The 21,961-nt window shown below is 36.7% G+C and overlaps 1 protein-coding gene across 1 annotated transcript in view; it reads right to left on the bottom strand.

The window, feature by feature from the left end:
- Window positions 1–21,961, bottom strand: part of LRP2 (LDL receptor related protein 2) — a 115,082-nt gene that overhangs the window by 7,366 nt on the left and 85,755 nt on the right. Inside the window, exons 54-74 of the mRNA XM_053947443.1 lie at window positions 21,483–21,660; window positions 20,374–20,570; window positions 18,508–18,753; window positions 17,696–17,824; window positions 17,420–17,539; window positions 16,741–16,857; window positions 16,335–16,451; window positions 14,807–14,944; window positions 13,950–14,072; window positions 12,873–13,001; window positions 10,629–10,760; window positions 9,790–9,921; window positions 8,002–8,145; window positions 7,124–7,289; window positions 5,052–5,180; window positions 4,158–4,378; window positions 3,564–3,743; window positions 2,940–3,059; window positions 995–1,085; window positions 360–427; window positions 79–199 (exon numbers count right to left, since the gene is read on the bottom strand). Of these exons, the coding sequence (XP_053803418.1) occupies window positions 79–199; window positions 360–427; window positions 995–1,085; window positions 2,940–3,059; window positions 3,564–3,743; window positions 4,158–4,378; window positions 5,052–5,180; window positions 7,124–7,289; window positions 8,002–8,145; window positions 9,790–9,921; window positions 10,629–10,760; window positions 12,873–13,001; window positions 13,950–14,072; window positions 14,807–14,944; window positions 16,335–16,451; window positions 16,741–16,857; window positions 17,420–17,539; window positions 17,696–17,824; window positions 18,508–18,753; window positions 20,374–20,570; window positions 21,483–21,660 (2,998 nt within the window). The remainder of the gene's footprint in view (window positions 1–78; window positions 200–359; window positions 428–994; window positions 1,086–2,939; window positions 3,060–3,563; window positions 3,744–4,157; window positions 4,379–5,051; window positions 5,181–7,123; window positions 7,290–8,001; window positions 8,146–9,789; window positions 9,922–10,628; window positions 10,761–12,872; window positions 13,002–13,949; window positions 14,073–14,806; window positions 14,945–16,334; window positions 16,452–16,740; window positions 16,858–17,419; window positions 17,540–17,695; window positions 17,825–18,507; window positions 18,754–20,373; window positions 20,571–21,482; window positions 21,661–21,961) is intronic.

Below are 21,961 nucleotides of genomic sequence, written 5' to 3'. Positions count from 1 at the left end.
ATTTTTCAGAAATATTTAGAAACAAGTATACATTTCCAGTTCACAGCCATTCCTGTTCTGAAAGCCTTCAAAACATACCTTGGTAGTTTGGGAAGCGCTGGTAAAAGGGAGCCTGTTCGTCTGTAGTTAAAAAAGCCTCCAACTGCTAACACTCCAATTATTATGATTAGTATGACTGTCAGCAACACTGCTACTGCTGCTGTCAAAGACAGAAGAATAAGAAAACATTCAAGCAAGCATAGTTCAGTGCAAAAAAAAGAGCCCAGAGAATTAGAAGCCTGACCCTGAACAGGTATCATGGTGAGGTATTAGACATTCTTTAGCTCAAATGTCAAGTGCAATATATTCTTGAAGCTTACTTGTTCCTGGAGGGACTCCTTTTGACAATCCTATTTCACAATAATTCCCAGTGTATCCATAAGAACATCTGTAAACGTAAGAAGGATAGCTGACTGAATGACTTTTATTAAGTTTGAGATCACAGTTTTATGATTATATTCTGAAATGCTTTCAACCCAGAAATTTTAACTCCATGCTCAGTAATTATATATTGTACTGACTATACGAAAATATATTATGTCTCCTATAGTCAGAGAACTAAAAGTGAAAATAAAAAATGCTGAGTCAGAATGTCTGGTTTCAGTGGAGCATTGGTGGCACCTGCTGGCTGTTCCAAGCTACATTTATTGAGAGTTACTTTTCTATTGTTATAATTTTGGGGTATAGCATTTTTTTAGAATCTTCAGAGGTTTGCCTTTTTGGGTTTTTGGTTTTGGGGTTTGTTTGGGCTTTTTTCCCCCAAACTGATACATTTACATTACTTATTTGTTGATATTTTTATGCATATGTTTTTCCACAGTTGTTATAAAAATGCTACTGCAGATGTATGACACCTTCTGAAGTGTTTCCAACCAATTTCAAAGAGTTTAATTTTTTCATGAGACTAAACCAGCACAGTCTGAACCAGGACTACCCTAACTACATACAGACTTACTTGCATTTGGGAAGACTGCTTTCATCTATATAGCATGTTCCACCATTCATGCACCTGCAAGCTGGTGGCATTGTGGGAGGCGATTCAATAGCTGCAAAATTCAGAAGCCACATATGCATTATCAAGACATCCTCAACAGACGAAATAATATCAATAATGCATTTTCTTTGTCTCTATAGATCTTGCATATGCAAACTCACAGGCTGCTTTTTCAGAATTTTTGGTTTTCGTAGCACATGTGCTTGTTGCTCGTGTCTATTTTTTCTGCCAAATCAGCTTAAATTAATTGAAGCAAAACCTCTTCTCAGAACATAACAACTTAGTAGAGTGTAGGCACAGTCAGCTCAAGAGCTGTGTGTCTGCTCACTTTCTTTTTTTCATGCAATACAGCCCAATACCCTTCTAACCTCTCCATTTAGAAAGCACCAATGCTTTCTCTCTTTTGTCCAGACTCTTCCATTCTACCAGCAGGAAGTTGTACACAGAAGGCCAAACTGGAATGCAATTACTTATGAAGAAAACCAATGGATGGAAATACACATAGAGGAAGAGCATTATTCTAATGTTGAATCAAGTGGGGGGAAAAAATCATACTAGTCTTCAGTAAGAGCTCTGGATATACTGTCAGAAAAGTGTACTTAACACAGGAAAAGTCCTGGATCTGAGCTATTATTATAGTCTATAGATTGAGGATGGACATAGATCATAGTATTTTGTCACAAAATAATTATCAGCCAGAGGAAGGAAGTGTGTTGCTACACTGTTTCTTACAGGTAAAATGCCCTTCAAGTAAATGGGGCGCAAAAACCAGGAAAGGCAGAGGTTTTACAGGATGTCTCTCAGTAGCTGCAATAGGTCCAAATAAACTAAATATATGTTCAAAAGCTATGTTTGTTCACTGCACAAGCACAGTTTTCTTAATTCCCAAACATTTTATATACTGTAGTGTGAGTAAAGGATATCAAATTCAGTGTCCCCAGAGCAATAAGCAGCCATTAGCAAATGCAATCAACACAGTTACTGATCCCTAATTTAAACACATATTGCACACATTCATTCACTATTACATATTACTATAACCTCTTTCTGCAGCTCACATCACATGGCAATAGGAAAAAACACTAATAATTATTAAGAAAACGTAATTTAGAGGTAAGGCAGTGTAAAAGTGATGACATTTTCTTTTTCAGTGCAATTAGACTATAATTCAGAGAAGATTAACCATAGGAAAGATGCCAGACAATGTCACAAATCCTAATACATTAAAGCTATGTTCCAAGGACAAGTACAAGGACATCTGGCTACCACCCACACCACTGTAAGCTAAGAATGCAGACTCTAGGCTAGAGAGAAATAGAAATTCTGCAGTGGTATTTTCACTGTTCTCAGTAAAGGCTGAGATTTGTGCTCCTGGAAGCACTGTGAGAGTTTTGCTGCAATGCAACAACCAAGCATGAAATTCTAGTGCCTAAAAGGCTTTCCAGGTTATAATTATCAAGAAGTTATCTCTGTCCACACTCTTGAGTTCTGTAAACTTTAAGTTTCTATGACACTGATTAAGTAAGAGATTTTACAGAATTGTAAACAAAATTGTTAGCAATAATTTGTCAGAAATTCTTAGTTCTGAAATCAAGGCATTCTTAAAAAAATATTTTGGAATTTCAAAACAAAAATCAGAAAGTGTGACCAGTTTTGTAGCTGGGTCTGCTCTGTTTGGACTGACAGACCTACATCCATTTTACAAATTACATGCAAAGACATTAAAGAAAATGTACAAGATGACCACAAATCAGTGATGACTGAGAATAAAACCCAGATATTCTGACTTACCAATATCTACTACATCAGTTAGCTTATCTCTCCATACTTCTAATTCAGTAATGAATTTGTATTCCTAAAGAAAAGCTTCTGTTGCTTTCATTTCCAGTTTGACAAATTATTCTACCTGCATCACATTCCGTGCTGCTGCCTTCTAGGAACCGAGTCCCTTGAGGACATGAGCAGGTGTATCCTCCTGGTCTCAGCAAGCAGAGGTGGCTGCAGACATCTTTACAAGGATTAGGCACTGAAAAAGTGATAAAGTGATAAAAATTTGAAGAAGCAATGCAGCATATTCCTGAGGTAAGGCAGGGCAATTCCACAGTCAGTTGTGTCAACACACCAGATTTTCTCTCTGCCTTTTCTTACACCCTTAGATTCTTCAGGGAAAGACAATGGCTGCCGAAAGCCCATATAGCACCAGGAACAAACTACTCCAAGTATTAAATGATCAGCACTTTGCCAGGATAAATATATATTATGACTGTCCTCGTGAGGGAGGGGGAAAAGAGAAATGACAAGGTCATATTTTAGAGACTCGAAAGACCAGTGTGTGGTGTTCCACTGTTGATTTCATTTTGGGTGTGCAGAAAATACTTGTCAGCCTCTATTTAATTTTTAGGTTTTCAGAAACTAATACTATCATTTACTAATAGACACGTTATCAAAAGTTTACTAAGCTCTTTGCAGACATCAATACCAACTTCAATTTCATAGCAGGAAATGGCTCACTGGGATCCTGATTACCCACCTGATTGATTGTATCTGTGCTGGTGATAGATGCGCACTTGGGTAAGCCATGGATTTACGGTCAGCACTTTCACTTTTTCTCCACTTCCAAATTTATCCTTCTTCCAGACTTCTCCTCGTTCTTTAGCTATCCAATATAAATGGCCTTCAAAGACATCAAGGCTGTATGGACTGCCTACTTCTCAAAGGAACCAAATAACAGACTGTCAGCAAGCAAATCTCCAGTAGAACAGACAAAACTGCTGTTCTTCAGCTTAAATACATGAGTTTTTGCTTTCATTTTAAGACACATTCAGTCATATATTTATATCCTCATGTGCCAGACCTCTTCATGTCTCAGTGCCCACACTGATTAATACTAAACATAAAAAAGCAAGAATCTAGTTTTCCACATTGTTTCCTATTCGGGTCACAAACTCCACTCTGGGAGTCCAGTTACCAGGCATCCCTGAGCCTGGTGTGTCATTGATCACTTATAAAGGAGAAACCACTATCAAGACTTAGTGTTTGAAAAGCTCCCAAATGTAGCCCCACTTGTGAAGCCCAAGTGCTTGTTAGCATCTTGGTTACTATTAATTGCATAGTACATTCTTACCTCCATGTAGTACAATGGTTCTGTCTGTCCCATCAGGTCTCATGGATTCAATTATATTTTCTTTAGAATCACTCCAATAGATCCTATCATTGTTCAAATAATCAATAGAGAGACCAGTTGGCCAGCCAAGGTCTTCAGAGACCAGCGTTTGTCTCTGTTGTCCATCCATCCAGGCACATTCAATCTTTGGTTGCCTTCCCCAGTCAGTCCAATACATGAGCCTGAAAGGACAGAATGAGAAATGGATACAGTTCAGAATTTGGTCACTGTGATTATCCTTTGGAGTTTCATGGAAAAGGTCAGTAATGGAAAAAAAAAACTGTTCAGCAACTTATGTTTTGCAGATGTGATTGGGAAGGTCACAGAAAGCTAACTGAACAATAAATACCGAAAGAACATCCATCAGTCACAATAAAGCTGTAGCATCCATGTCACTTCAGGGAGTTATGCTGCTGTAATCCAACTGAGAGAAGCACATATCACAATATTTCATGATCTACCATTTAATCCAAGTTGCAGCAAGCCCAGCTATTGAATCTACAAGTGCATTTACATTGCTTTCCCCCACGGAGGAGGCTATGACTGTCCTGCTTGGAGCTGGTGAAGAGACATTCCCATCTATTTCCCTGTTTCAGTAGTAACAGAGAGATTTGCTGGGCACATAATAATGTAGAAAAGAGATTTTTATTTGAACCATCTGGCCTTGTCACCAACACAGGCATCCATGTTAAATCTAATCCTAAAATGCTTTCCCATGCTCACAAATTTTGCAATGTTAGTAAAAGGAAGTTCCAGAAAACAGTCCTTTAGTCTTTCCTGAAAAATTTACCACTGTGGGTTTTTTTGGTTTCAAATAGCATTGGAAATAATTCTGGTAAGTCCTGCAATACTCACCCATGTTTTGGATTAACAGCAATAGCTGCTGGTTGATCCAGGTGAGAAAAAATAAGCCATTTTCTATACCGTCCATCTAATTTTGCCACCTCTATGCGATTAGTCCCTGCATCAGTCCAGTAAAGATGCCTGAATTACATAAAACACAAAACATTCCAAAAGTAAATAGTTTATACTTGGAAGAGGAATAAAAAAAATTAAGAAGAAACACTCTAGTAAACTTGAAGAAAATTAATATAATGAACCTGTATTGATTACTGAACGTGTATAGAATATACAGACCCTAAATATAGGTAAGTTTAGCAAATGTCTATGATCTGTTGGTTCACTTGTTTTTTTGCTGTGAAAAAGTTTCTGCAGCTACCTCTGGTCCCTGTCAAATAATCTTCACTGAAGGGCTACTGAAAACTTTCACTGTTACTTTTAAGCAGCAGAAGTGGCTAATAAGCATCTTTAAAGACTCTGTTTTTCAGGAGAAGATGAGGTTCATTATAAGTAAAAATTCATTTACCATGTAATTTATGCAGCAGGCTCTGGAGATATCCAGCTTATTAGTTCACAGCTCCTCTCTAGACTTTTGTCTTCTGACAGAGATACTAATGAATAAATTGTTCCCACATCAGATGAAAATGCTTTTAGTCCTAATAAACAGGGTGCTCAGTCTACTCTTCCTTGAATTTTGTTTATCTTTATCATCATGCCTTTATAATTTTTTGACCTTAGATTATAAACAGACTCATTATTATGCACTCACTAATCACACAGTGCCTTCTGCTTGAATAAATTATCTCCTGGCTGGCCTGGGAATGTGAAAAAATACTGTAATTTCTATTTGGCAGATGAGCAGCAAGACTAAGTGTCTCAAACCATGTGTAGCATTTTATCTAATGTGCAGATAACAAAATGTAGTTTTTAAAAATACATTTCAACATTGTTCTGAAATCAGTGCAGCACTATGTTTGAAGTGCTGAAGTTGCTCACCAAGATGAAGCTGAAGCCTCACCAGGATGGTTGTGATATACATCCTGGATGCTTGCTCTCATGACCACGTCAATTTCCGAATAGAATTCAGACACTCCCTCTTGCCTTCAGAGACATTTTATTTTCTAGGTGCCTCCAGTTTATGAAGCAAACACCAAAATAACCTGAGGGCTAGCCCAGATCCTAAAATATCTATTTCTAAACTGCTGGAAGGAAAGATAAAATTTTTCACTCTTTCTCATAATTTTGTATCCAAAATCTGGCAATAGCATTCAGAAGGTTGACTAATTTCTGTAATTTCTGTCCATTCAGCTTTGAACAGAATCCTGACTACATTTCATAGTGTTCATCTACAACCATCAGGTTCCTCTCAACATTATACCACATGAGCTACAGCTATGCCTGTCCACCACGTCCTTTAACAGTTATATTGCAAGATGAAATGACACTATAAACATCAAACTCCCATGAGTCAGGCCCAACTTTGTCCCAGCTCTTCTCCAAGGTAGTAAACATAAGGAGTGATCTCATGATTTCTATGATTAAGTTTTAAAAATTACCATGTTTTAGGCTAAAAGAATCCACAGTCAGTAAAAGAGAGAAAGACCTCTGAAACACAATTACGAAAACCTAACCATTTTCTGAGAAAATGCATCTATTCATCAAACTTCAGAGCTACTTCTGTTCAGGGACCGCTCATATAGCACAGGGTTGGTAAGGAACAACATAAAAGATAAAATTCCATTGTGGGTTGGGGAGCTTTCCTTCCCACAGCAAAGAAAGCTTGTTCCCTGGAGCATACCTGAGTCATTGAAGAAGAATCCATCTGACATGGAGGCTCATATATTATCACTTTACTGATGCACAACTGATCTGCCAGTTGCACAGAATATGTGATGCAGTCAGCCACATGCACATCTATTAACCTGCTGTCTGGGCAAGGACAGCTTACTACATTGTTCTGAACTACCTTCAGACTAGACATATTCAGACACAATTCATAAGGAAGAAAAAAGTGGATTTTGCACAGCCTAATTCACAAACTGACACATTGAAGCTACAGCACTTTTCTAGTTTTTCAGTATACTTACCTTCCAACCCAGTCAACAGCTAACCCATCAGGATTAACTATATATTTGAGATTCAAGTCAACTTCCTTCGTGGGATTGTTCCTACTGCTGTCAAATGTGGGGAGATAAGCACGTTTGATGGCTCCAAACTCAGAACCTTGTCCCAGAATGCTGAAGTACACAATACCTTAAAAAAAGATGAGAAATGCCAAGTTAATTGCAAATTTGTCAAAAATTCTAATTTTTTTAAGGCTCTTATGTGAAGTTACCAGCCCCATTTATTTATGAGTAAGGTTGTGTTAGAGTGTAAATTCTAAAGCCATCTATCATATGCAAGATACACATCTAAAGTCATCTTGAGCTAGATTATGAAGAAATATATATCAAATTTTTCAAGAGCAGAGGATCTTAGCTCTGAAGCCTTTATACATGACTTTGAGAGTAATTTAGACTCTCATAACCCTAAGGAGCAAGTATGGCCCAGAACAGAGGCCCTGTGGAAATAGCAAAAATGGGAACCTGAGGAAGAAGCAGAAATATAAGTTAATACAGGGATGTATTGGTCATTCCTGCTTAGGTTAAGTTCTTGCAAGACTTGGGCCAGGTTTGGGAACTGAAGAGGCTTCTATTGCAGCATAATCCTGAAGAGCCACAATTCTACAGCTAAATTCACACTAAAATGAAAGGAAAACCAGATCAAAATCCAGCTAAACAGAATTAAAGCATTAAAAGAAACCACAGTGATGCTGGAGAATGAGTAGAGGGGAGGGGCACATTCAACAGAGACCTGGCCAGTTGACCTAATTTGATTTTGCTTTCTAGTGTAAATTAAACACCCATGCTGCAGAAATGCATCTTTTTAAACCAACCATTGCATGGCTGAGTATCAGCATACTCACTCAAGCCTATCCCTTCAGGGTCCCAGTCATAATCCAGAGCTTGGATACGCTCCTGGTTATCAATATAGTCAGAGTACTGCTCTGATGAGATATTGTACCTTCGAATCCGCACATTATCTGGCAGCAGTAACAATGGAGGATTACCTGGGAAACAATCATGAATTTATTTTCATGCATTTCTCATTTTAGAAAAAACAGATGAAAGTAATTTCTAATTAAAACTAAATGGTATTTTCACATGTTGTATCTGTACAAGAATCAGAGGGAATCTAGGGCCTCTTCTAAAGCTTCAGAGCTATTCAAATTTCATGGCTTTCCAAAATTCATAAAAATTGAAATGTTTACCACTGAGGGTAGTATTATCCCTTTCACCATAGACCTTGCACAGAGGTCTTATAATTCCTTAAAAATTCTTGAACATTACATTGTTGGCATATCACCACATCTCAAAAACAGAATGCCACTATACAATGCGGTTCCACTTTCCCCCTTGAAGTACAGCAAACAATTTTGAAAATACAAATAAATTGCCAATCCCTTAACCCATGACATGTCCAAGTTCTACCTTAAAGTTTGTGAATTCTAATGTCCCCATATTCAGATTAATGTTCTTATGGCCACAGTTTAATTTTGGGTAAGCCTGATAACATCCCATCAGGCCCTCATTTATGAGGGCTGTGATATTGTACGACAAAGCAGGTGAGAGTTCTATTCTATAGAAATAGAACTTAGTCACAACAAATTTCTTTGTTACCAGCTACAATTATATTATCTTCTATCACTTAGCCTTCAACACTTCGTGTGTCTAGATGCTTCCTGAACAAAGCCTGTGAAGAAGGGTATCAAAGAACTGGATTTCTGACACAGGCACAAAAAGGCAGCCAGGCAGAAACTGAAGTGTAACTGTCCTTTGCGTTTTCAGCCTAACACTCAGCAGTAAATATTTGCTGAACTAGGCCCCTGGATGGGTAACCTGGAGACATCATTTTCTTGTAGCATTTTTCATATTACAAATAATTTTTAGCTTTCAAAACCTCCAGTAGCATGTAGGTTTGGTCACAGGCATTCTGTTCTGAAGATTTTAACATTTGACTAGGCATACCATATTTCTATCATTTAGCTCTTAAAGCTGCTAAAATGTAACTACTTTTCTAGATAGAGTACTGCTTTTGGTTTTTATATAACACCGCTCCATTGTCACTTTTTTCTATTTTCTTCACCTCTTTATTTTTATTATTAATGATCTATTACTATTATTTTCTGAGTCAACTCTGCCTATTCAAGGACTGCCACACATGGTAGTCACTGCACTGAGGTATGATAAAAAGTCAATGACTGATCTGAAACACTGGCCAAAGTCCTTCTGTTTGTGTGCATCAGTCCATGAACAATGAATGGCAACCTGTCATCAAACTGCCTTTGATTTATGCCAGTTTAATGCAACTTTTTTCTGATGCATTATTTTGCTGAAAAAAAAATCTAAACTTCAGGAACAGGCAACATTAATTTCCTTCTGATGATAGGTTTTTGTTTGCAGAAAATTTCAGGAGAAATGAAGGCAGGCATACAAAACAAGGTATCGTTTCTAATGTTTACAATCGAAAACAGAGATGAGCATTTTCATTCCTAATTATGGAATAGGTGGAATACACAGATAGTATTATCTTACAGAATAAGGTTTGGCTTTCATTATCCTCTTCTTATCAAAGAGAGGATTACATTCATTAAGTTGCTATATTGCATTTGCTCTTTACAGGTTGCCGTCAATCTCGCTATTAGTTAACATACCATCAGCTGCACACTGTTTCCCTTGTTGATCACCCACAGACTTGAAGCCATCTGCACAGAAACATTCATAGCTTCCTTTGGAATTCTTGCAGTCCTGCGTGCATGTTCCAAAGATCTCACACTCATTGATATCTAGATATAAGAAGAGAAAAGATTCCTAAAACTTGATTTCTTTCTTTAGTCTTTAGGAGTCTCAGGGGTGACCTCATCACTCTATACAATTCCCTGAAGGGAGGCTGTAGTGAGGTGGGGGCCAGTCTCTTTTGCGCTGCCTGCAGTGAGAGGAGCTGAGGAAATAGCCCTAAGATGAGACAGGGGAAATTCAGATTAGATATTAGGAAAAAAACTTTCACTCTTAGGGTGGTCAGGCATCAGAGTAGGTTGCCCAGGGAGGTGGCACATTTTATCTCACCACATTTTATCTGCATAAAATTCAGGGCAAAAATATGGCACAACACACCTTTACTGTAGGTCTGTTTGAGAACAGAACAGAAGAAGAGTATTACCTGCAGTAAGTTTGTTTTCAATAAGGAAAAAAGAAAACAATCACATTTCTATCCCTCAGATTGCAAAGATATGACAAAACCTATGTGCTGTAAAACAAAAATATCTACAGCCACAAAAAGCTTAAAAGAAGTCTTAACCGTGGAGCCAATTTTTTGTTGAATGAGGCATACATTGTTAGAAAACATGATTCAGTAGCAGAACATTTTAGGAAGCATCTGATAAATGTATAAAAATCCTGTTAGAATATGAAAATGAGTGATCACATTAGAACGATGAAGTGATAGGTCACTGAACACTTATCGGCGAGACAACATTTATAAGATTAAAAATACCTTCACAGGAGTTGCGATTAGTTTCACTGGCCTTGTACCCTGGCCTACAGGAACAGATAAAGCCTCCTTCATTCAGATTGGTACAGTTATGTTCACAGATGTTTTCTGCACAAGTTCGCTCTGTTCCAGGATCTGAAAGAAAGAAAAAGAAAGAAAGAAAGCAAATTATACAATTATAACCAAAAAGTGGAGTGATAAGGGGGATGCATAATCATTTTGATTATTGTTACAATTAAAAATAGTTTTCAAATAGATGAAGTTAGTTTGCTTTCCTTTCTTTTCTGATTAAAATTAGGAGACAATGGTAACCACTGGTTAAGAGAGCTGTCAGTTAGTGAAGACAGTCAAGAAAAGAGCCATAATCATTAAAGCACACCTTCCTTAACAGAAGTTACATTCTAAATTACCACCAATTTGTAGCAACTGCAGAATTTAAGAGATTTTAATCTAATGCCTAACTTTGCCAACAGGTCTCATTTTTATCCAGTGCTTTCTTATCAGCTGAAGAATAAATATTCTCAATTGATATCATGCATAACACAGGCCCTACATTATTAACATCTGGAATCTAGAGAGAAGATGATATTTAGTTCATGCCAAACCAAATCTAAAGCCTACTGCAGTCCGTACAGGTAATTGTAAAGAAGGCACTGCCCTTTAAAACATTTCTATAATGGAAAAGCCAAATCAGGGATAATAGTCAGTCTGTAACAGATAATGAAAATTATACATGTCTGAAAGTACATATAGAATTCTATTGGTTCATATATATTCTATATATGCATAAAATACTTGAGTACAAATGCAAATCTGTTATATAAGCAGAAAAGATAAATAGTAAGCTTATTGGAAGATCATAAGGAAAAGATACAGATGTATGGCAAAAACTTTACATTAAGGTGATTATCTCCTTTTTACATACACATTCCAGTGATGATTAAATTAAGTTTAAGCAGCTCAATTTCATATACATGTAGAAGCATAAATTCATTGTACACATACACACACAAATATTCCACTTTCATTATAGCAGGTATTTGGTGTTGGAAAGGTTCCAAATGTTACCATCTGATCTGTATTCACATTTATCCCCAAAGAGCCAAATACAGACACCAGAGGTGTCTGTTTCACACTGCTTCATTGCCTTTTTATACTTTGATATTTTCATCGAGTCATTGCATTGGGCTATATTGCCTAAAGATCAGTGGGATGGCAATTCAAACAGAGAAATCAGCTGCTTCAAAATGGACTACACTACAGGCTTCCAAGTTATTTGTGTTTTGGAGGTTTGCTGGATTGCAAATCACCAGTGTAGCATTTGGCACACTTTCACTTGATGCCACCACAGCCTGACAAATTGAAATTACAAGTGTATGCTCATGTTACCACTCTGCAGCTCTCTATATATTGACATAAAAAGTTAGGGGTTTGTTTTTGGCTTTTTTGAGATTCATAGAATACCTCTAATCTCAAAGTTCAACTCAAAGATTTTACATTTAAATGGATGCTAGTAAATATATAATAAGTAGATCATAAAAGGTGTATGGAGGATTTGAGAGGGCCAACAGGCAAAGGACTAGTGGTGCTTAGAAAATTCTGTGATCATGTCTGTAAAAAGGAAAATAGAAGTATCTCAATATACTTTTGTTTTTAACAGGGCTAGAGCAACATAATCAGTTCAGAGTCTGCCCATGAATAACTCCACAGGCTGGTCTATTGCAATTACAGTTGAAATAGATGGATGTTCTTGCCTCTGTAACAAAAACTATTTCAAAACAAGATCAAATCCTTTTGTATTTGTGATGCATAAATACTCTAAGCCTAAAAAAGATTGTGTTCAGAGCACTGAATTTCATGGAATGATGGAATCATTCAAGCTGGAAAAGGTCTTTAAGATCATCAGGTTGTACTATAAACCAAACACCACCAAGACCCACTAAGCATGTTTCTAAGTAGCACATCTATATGTTTTTGGAAGACATGTACAAAAAAATGAAAACAGAAGATAACTAAAACAAAATAAATTAAAATAATGAAAGAATTAAAACAGTAAATATCACCCTTGCTAACTAAATAATCCTAGAACAGGCTTATTAAAAAACAATAAGGAAATTCACACAGGCTACTTAAAAAACAATACTTCTTAGTATGGTATTCAAGAAAAAAACATTCATTGCTTTCAGTTTCAGAAATACCTATTTCAACAGCATTGTAATTTTGTATTTTATTGATATTATTACTTACTGCAGCCTATTTCATCAAAATGGTCTCCACAGTCATCGTAATTGTCACAGACATAATGTAGGGGAATGCAATTTCCATTGCTGCACTTGAATTCTTCAGCTTTACAAGGTCTTGGTGTTGGCTCTCTACCTACAATCAAGAAGAGAAATATTCCTCTGTCACAGTTTAAACTATGAAATACTAACAGACAACCCTATTCCCCATTGCTAATGGGGAAGCTGATGCCATCTAGTAAAACAGCAGCAAGACTACTTTGGAAGTCTGTGTAAAATTAAAACCATAACCAGCATGTAACATCCTGATTTCTAGTCACATCTCCATGAACTGAAAGAAGTCCTGCTGTTTTATAAAAAAGACAGAAGGAAAATTCTTCGTGTTAATAGTTGACTAAACTTTCCTTTTAATAGTGCAAACTTAATAATATCCTTTAATTATACATTTAATACACCTAGTGCAGATTTCAAGAAATTATAGAGATATTAGTAAACTATTAACATTTAGAATACTGTACAATAAAGCCAGCAAATAAAATCATTAAGCAACCAAAAATATGATTACACTTTAAAATGTACAGCACAGTCAGCGAGAACTAGGTAAGATATCTGAGGGCAAAAACCTACTGAATATTAACAGAGTTGCTGCAGGGTCTGGGCCTAAATATCAAGACTGTTAATATGTGCTTAACAGTGCCACAACTTCAGGAAGTATTACCATTTGTTTATTTTAAAAGTCCCAGCTAGCCATCCCAACCCAATTTTACGATACAGCCAAACTCTTTCCTCTTCCTCCTTTTAGGTAGAGATCATAATAAGATGAGCAAATATGTAGCTAGTGCTTATAATAAAATCTAGTATTGTTTTGAAAATCATGCTCTTTACTTTTCAGACAAATGTTTGCCCATTTTTGCTACTTGTACAGAAAGCTATAAATATGTAGTTCTAATAACCATAGTTAAAATTATTTCACAGTGAGCTCTTGCTGTCATTATCTAAGGTTAACTTTGACATCCCTTTGGTATTATTAAATATCAAGCACATCAAAATTACTGTATTTGATGGTCAATTTTTGTAAACGTACAGTGCTCCTCTTTCTCGTCACTTCCATCTCCACAGTCATCCTCCTGGTTGCACAGCTCATGACTGTATACACAGCGATTGTTTTCACACCGGAAACGGAATGGAGATTCACAAGCAATATCCACTAAAAGCACAGGGGTCAATCAGTCACACTTTGATACTTAGGCCATTGGGTCACAAATTATTCATATCACTTTTCTCTTGGAATATTTTATATGTTTTGTATATTTCAAAAGGTGAGGAGGCATTCAGACAAAAAAGTATTTTCTGCATATTTTGGTGACTGTATGTTAGGACATTACACATTTTTTTTATCAGAACACAGTACCTCACCTTTGGCCACAGACAAGTTCTCTAATAACATATAAAACTGAGGTTTCTGTTTGTTTATGAAGAAAATTGACTGGAAATCCAATATGTTATTCAAGTACATAACTGACAAAACCAATTTAAGTAGCACCTCCAACACCTAATTATTAGACCTCAAGTCAGGACTTCTCAGTCGTATTTACAAAGATGTCCTGACAACACTAACAGCTTTGAAAGTTCAGCACCTGTGACAATATGCATTATCTGAATTAATCTTTTATTTTAAACTGACATTCTTATTTTTAATAACCAACTTGAAAAATGTGAAATAGTGACCTTATCTCTCTGATATGCTTCTCTCTACTTTCATAACCACATATACAAACATCTGCAAAGCAGTGAGAAATACTGTCACAGAATGAAGTGAACTTGCATGTAAAGCAAAATTCTTAGAATTCATCCCAAATAATTTCAATTTATTTTCTAATTGATCTATTATATGTAGAGATTAAGCATATTGTTCATTTTAATATAATTCCTCTCCCTTACAGCAAAGGTGAAGTTCTTCATCAGAGTCATCTCCACAATCATTATCCCCATCACATTTCCAGTATGGCTGAATACAGACATGGTTTTTGCATTCAAACAGCATGGGTGGACAGTACGTACCATTAGGATACCGTGTTGCTGAAAAAAAAGAAAATTATGACATTTTCAGTTACAATAAAAATTTTATATTTTCATGAAAAATATTCGGTCCAACCCCATATTATTTTTAAAAACACTTATCTCCATAATAGGAGATACTGTATGAGGTGCTTCAAAGACATACAGCAACAACAGGCTGCAAGGACTGAAGACTTCTTCACTGCTACAAGTAATTAATTCATGTTTAAATGAAGAGTGAAACAATTTATGTTAGACAAGCTTTTGAAAATAAACAAATTAATTTAACAAATGCTACCTGAATTTGTTATTGACAAATCTAGTTCAATAAAAAAGATAATTAACCTCACTGGCACCAAACAGGAATGATTGAAGAAGCACATAAGATATGTAATCTCAAAAGGAGTCATGTTGATACAGCAAAAAACCCCCATTCATATTCTGAAAAACTGTGAAAGGAACTTAACTAAACCAAAGAAAAACCAAAAATATTATTCTACCACCCTACATAAATAAACCACACCCTTGCCCTTCAACGGCTTCTCATATGTTTTATTCTCCATTTAAGAACAGTCAATTGTTTTATAACTGAGGTTCTGAAAGACAACTGCTGCTATGTATGTCGCAGGATGTGGTAACCATCAGAAAAATAAAGATAGTACTGTGCAGATGCCCTTTCTTACTTAAAGCACAGGTGTTAAAATTAAATACATGGCAAGATGTGCAGAATTGCCCTGATACCAACATGAAGAGAAAATAATTCTCCCAAGTACTGATGCCTAAGACCATGGAAACATGTAAGTCAGAACCAACACAATCACCCTAAAAGCCGATGTCAGTCAATGCAGATAGAGCACAGAGGAAATATTTTCATTCCAATTGGGAACAATACTTTCTGGGTAAACAGCTGCAGCTGTAGATCCAGGCAATCTACAGAGATTTGTTTCACAGTAGATCAATATACCAAAGGAAAACAGAAATGGAAAAGTATATTATTTCCTTGGGTTCACTGATACTTTAGGACACTTTACACTACTTTGAGTATTATAGAAAACAATCTCATTACAAACCTTGTTAGCATTTGGTACAACTGAAACAGTTTGGTTCTTGCAGTGCTTATGGGATAGTGAAAAATTTTAATTCAATCGCATGTGTATCTTCTCCTGGACTTGGTAAACAGATGCATTTCCTACCCTTAAGAATGTGTTTACAATCAGTATAAGAGATCGCAACCCATTATTATATTAAAAAACTATTCAAAATATTATGCTTATCCTGAATTTTTACTAAAATCACTGAGCATTGCAGAATTCTACGTCTCTGAGGTGTCATCTCACTTAAAAATAGGGAAAAGTGCAAATCTTTCTGAAAGTGAGCACAATGAGCACCAATTGCAAAACTTATAACTCACGACAAGTTGCTTCATCAGAGAAATCAAGGCAGTCTGCATTTCCATCACATTTGAAGCGCTCTGCAACGCAGTGTCCACTATCACACTGGAAATAACCTGGGTGGCAGGTTCTCAGCTCTGAAAAGATTCAGAAGTAACTGTTGAAATGTCTTCTTATTCAAAGACAGAGAATTTTTTTATGTTTTGAGAAAAACATCTAAAAATGCTAAAAACTTCTAAAAACACTGGAAAATCCCAGACTACTAAAACTGTGGTATTCTCTACTTTTGGTGGAGTGGACTAACGTGACAGGGTGAACATTACTTATTTAAAGATGCTTCCAATAAAAGACTATTTTGCAGAATAATTTATCACATTAGAAACAACAGTGTGAACAAGTAAGAGGTAGCATTCAGGTAATACACACCACAGTCACGTTCATCTGAATTGTCTTCACAGTCATCATCGTGGTCGCAGATCCACCGGGAAGGAATGCAGCGCAGATTGTCACAACGGTATTCGCTTTCTGTGCACTCACGAGGACCTTCATTAAAAATCAATGTAGAAATAAGAAAAGTTTCCCAGATATACAGTTAAACATCCACGTCTGTCTCATTGAACCAGACAAAAGTAATGTGGGCAGAGGTAAAATCTTAAAAATTAAATGATGTTGAAAAATCATTACCCGCAAGTACTCTTTAAATATGGTAGATATTCCATGTCCCTCTTGACACAGAAAAAAGGAAAATCACTGCAGACTTTGTTTCAACACAGAATTATACAGAAGTTTTTAATTCAAGTAAGAGAAAAAAAATCCACTATTATTGTTTAAGAGACTATACATTTACACACAGGATAAAATTCAAATGTCACTTCTCAGTGGAAAACAGGAATTGGTGTTATTGTGATGACTGGATGGATTAGTGTTTTTATGTAACCAGAATGCATCCTTGTGATATCAGTGTGGTATTACAACAAATAAGAGAGAGACTACCTTATAAAACAAAGAAGGGTTGCATTTGAGAGCTGCCTTGTTCTCATAAAAAATAGAAGGATATTTAAGTCAAAAGTGAGACCATATAATTATGAACAAAATAAGAACTCACTGCAGTTATGCTCATCAGAGTTATCTCCACAGTCATTATCTCCATCACACTTCCACCGCAGTGGGATACATCGATGATTGTCACAGCGGAAATCTCCAGAAGGGCTGCAAGTCATCTCCTCTGAAGTGTAGATAGTTCACCAACAAAACAGCACACATTAGCATAGTCTTTGCCAGGTACAGTATTAATGAGGGCTTTCAGAAAATCTGGGTGTTTGCAAACTGAAGAAATATTCTAGGCACAAAGTTACGTTGAAATGACCTTCTCCAAACTTACCACAGCCTTGCTCATCACTGTTGTCTCTACAGTCATCATTGCCATTGCACACTGCCCACGATGGTACACAACGGTAGTTGGTTCTACAGCTGAATTGTGTGTGATTGTCACATCGATAAGCAGGTCCCACTGAAAGAGGCAGTTGTCAAAATTAATTGTGTTACTTAGCCATTAACTGTCCTCCTTGCTTTTCTTCCTCTCCTAACCTTTTATGACTTACAGTCAATTATTTTAAACTAAAAAGAGCTATCGGATAATTTTAGTGTTGTAAAAGAGAAAACATTAAATGTATCTGATTTTACTATCTTTTCCAATCTATGCTGCTTGTATTCTGCATATGCTACAAATCCATCACAAGATCAAATCACACCCATTGTGTTTTCCCCTAAACTATTCAGAGCTGGTGACACAGGCAATAGCCCCAAATGTGGAAGCCAGAGGAGGCAGCTTGTCCTCAGGTGTCACAAGTTTTTGAAGATGCCCATTTGTTCAGAGAGACATGCTACACCATATAGGAAAATCCTAGCATCGAGAAAGTCAGAGTGAGATGCTGCCAGTTTCTGATAATCTGGCTGGCATAAATAGGCTTTCTCTTCTTCAAGAATAAGTAACTAATAAGTATAAGAATAAGTAACTAGTAAATTATCACAGAGTCTCTATGTTTTCTAACACTCTTTACTAGATGAATGCAATTAGCTTGCAGAAAATACTCCTTTCCAATAAACTTTCAATCTCAGGAAAATTAAATTATGTGGTTCAACCTGCTTTTAGTGCACTTTAATGTAGGCATTTTACTACAGCTGTATGCTTACTGCATTCGTGGAATGGCTCGTCAGAGTTATCACCACAATCATCATCCACATCACACTTCCAGGACTGTGGGATACAGCGGCCATTGTCACATTTAAATTGGCCTGGGGGACAGGTTCTACTGGCACAGTGAGCACTGTCTTCATCCGAGTTGTCACCACAGTCATCCTCTCTATCGCACTGCCAGGCTTCTGGAATACATCGTTTGTTGGCACACTGCCACTGATGAGTTTCACACTGGTGATTAGCTGAAAGAATACAGATCAACTGTTAGGATACTGAAACTTACAGAAATTATCTGCTGCTGTTATATCAATTGAGCCCTTATGCTTACATCAACAGTTAAAAACAAAGCCAGAAAGAAATTTAAAATGTCACATATACTTGCCCAGTTAAAGCAGTTAAGGTACACATTTCTACCATCACATGTCACATTTTCCCCAGGTTTTTTCAGCCAAGCTCACTAAGGCTCTACAGTTTTCTAGGAGCAAGACATATACTACCTTCTTCTAAAGCAGAGGGAAGTAAACCCAGCATTCAATATTCCACAGAGGGGCTAAGAGGCATTTTGCCTCTGGCCATGCTATCAGCTTAGGTGTGTATTGCCTGATGAGCCTATTTCTCTACGAATGAACATGACAGAAAACATAGGAGAAGATCATGCTAATATCAGCTGCACAACCTACAAAAATATAGCCTCTATTCTCAAAGGGCAAACCACTGAAAGGTGGTATCAGCAGTGCTGGCAAACTGGGGTAGCTCTGAAAACAGAAGTCAAAACTTATCTCTGCTTCCAGAATTTCTTGCCATACTCCACTCTACTAATTTCTTTTACAGATGCTGCCAAATTGTTCAAGAGAAAACAGCATATTACAATTTCCATTGACATTCTAGACCAAAGGATTTTGTTACTATGCACGGGATAACAAGTAAAAGGAATTACATAGACCTAAACTGATTTTTATTGTACCCAGTATGTTATGCTGTACCCTGTGGCAAGCACATTTCTCTCTCTCAGGATTTTTTATTGAGGTGCACAGAGAGAAATGTGCTTGCCACAGTACCCAGCATTACACAGCTGCCATACTTCTACTTTTAAATTCCCTTGTGGCACACTTCAAATATTACCTATTTGAAACTCAGTTAAAATTGACATTTCATTTAATTCTGTCATTCTTAGAACCACACTGGAATGGAAAGCAATGACACTATCAGTTATATAATCAAACTGCTTTCCCCTTGTTTTATATTACTTGCTTGCAACTGCCAGAACTACATTATTTACAAAAAGAGAAGGAAGGATATGCTTTTCAAATTAGACATAAGTATGTGGAATAGCATAGATTTTCAAGGAGCTAACATTATTCCACAAGCATAATTCTGCTACATTTCTATAAGACAGCTATCACAAACCGCTCTCCAAAACAAATCTTCCCACATGAACTGGATTTTGTGCAATGCAGAGGGATGTAATAATTTTGTCCCATCACACAAAGTAGAAAAGAGGGAAAATTAGACTGACCTGGGCATTAGGAAGCCCTAGATTCTTTATAATCACCATGCCTTTACTCAGAGCAAAACAAAGTGAGTCTTGTTTCTAATATTTTATACCTCAGATGGTAATTTACCTCAGTGCAAATCTGTCTTGGAGGCATAGAAACTGTTTATGTTTTGATATAGTACATTTTTTCTCTCCTTTACCCTGCTTGCACAGAGGTGAATTGCTCCAGCAGGTGCAAGATTATAGAAGACTGCATCTGTCTATCTCACCTTTTTATCTTTGAAAAAGGGATAGTGATTATGAAATTTATATGCTGATTACATGTTTTATACTGGCAAAACAGCTTAATTTGTTTGTTGGAACATACCACAAAGTACAGGATCTTCGTCTGATCGGTCATGGCAATCCGGCTGGGTGTTGCATAAGAAATGCGAACTTGTGCAGTTCCCATCATTACACTGGAACTGCCCCACAGGACAGTACCGGTGCGGACAGGTTGGGGGCTCATCAGAGCCATCTCGACAGTCCCTCTGTCCATCACATTTCCACCAGATGGGAATACACCTACAAAGAGAAAACAGTATGTTCTTTGTTGAGGATATGGCTTTACAGATGTACAACCATCCTTTTGCAGCACAAAAGACAGCCTTGTCTTAGTGATATTTCTTGAAACATCCAAAACATCTTGAATTTTATGTCTTCTATTTCGTCTGTCAAATGCTAATAAAATATACCAGAATAGTGTCACCAGAAACAGATGATAAACAGATGATATCGGTGGACCTCTAGAAGGAAGTTGACATAAAATAATAAAGATTTAACTTTTATGTTTATTTCTGGTAATCCTCTCTGATATTTTTTAGATCAATCATTTAATGAGGTAATATTTCAATTATTCATCCAAACTCTAGCAGAAAAAATTTCACTATGGACTATCATTATAACACTGCTTCAAAAGGCAACCCAATAAGCACACCTGCCTCATAGGCTCCAGGGTGACACATCAGTACAAGAGCTCTTATATCACCATTCCTCTCCCTCCACTGTTGTCTCAGTCAAAGGGGCTAGAAATGTGCCCTCACGTCAGCTAAGTGGCTTTCCTGGGCCACTGGAAGACAGTATATATTTGGAAGAAACAGATACATTGTAAAAGATGTTTAAAAAAAATAAAATAAAATTCCAGGTTTGAGAATTCAACAAGAAATGATTTCTGGAGGTACATGCTTCTAACAACCCAAACTTTGCTACATCCGCAATGCCTACAACAGAAAGAAAAGTAAAAAAGTACTACTTAAGGAACCAGCCAAAATGAAAGCCTGTCTTCCTGTATTTTCCTGGTTTTCTCTCTGCAAGCATGTCACAAATTCATAATGAGAACAGAAGGAAGCCCTAATTTCCTGCCCTTTTGAACAGACTAAACTGTAAAATATATCCTTAAAAACACATGGAAAAAGCAATGGTGAGCAGTGGACTTACCTCTCAGTGTCCGCACAGAGAAACTGGGTGCTAGAGCACATTGGAAGGCAGTGGGCTGTATTGCCAAACTGTATGACCATGAAGTTATCGGGACATTCACAGGAAAACCCCTGACCACCAGCTTTTATTAGGCAAAGATGGGAACAACCACCATTATTTGTGCCACAGGGATTATTAACTGGTAAAATAGAAGAAAAATATTACCATACTTCATAAATTCCAGAACACAAAGGTTTCAATCTATGGTAGATTCCTCTAATACTGTTTTGAAACATTAAATGAAAGAGGTTGAGAACCAAACCTAGATAAGTAGGCATTTCATGAGAGAAATATATGTAATTTCATGTACACAAAATCTATGCTATCAAGCCATGATGTTTTAGAAACTAATTTAAAATTATGCAATAGCAATTATTGCTTTTCAAAGAAAGGGCAATTTATAAATGTAAACTAGATGCCTACACTTACTCTGTGCATTT

Source organism: Vidua chalybeata, chromosome 7 (genome assembly GCF_026979565.1).
Source record: "Vidua chalybeata isolate OUT-0048 chromosome 7, bVidCha1 merged haplotype, whole genome shotgun sequence".
Taxonomy (NCBI): Eukaryota; Metazoa; Chordata; class Aves; order Passeriformes; family Viduidae; genus Vidua; species Vidua chalybeata.
Note: the sequence above shows the minus strand (reverse complement) of the source record. Positions and strands in the feature narration are given on the sequence as shown.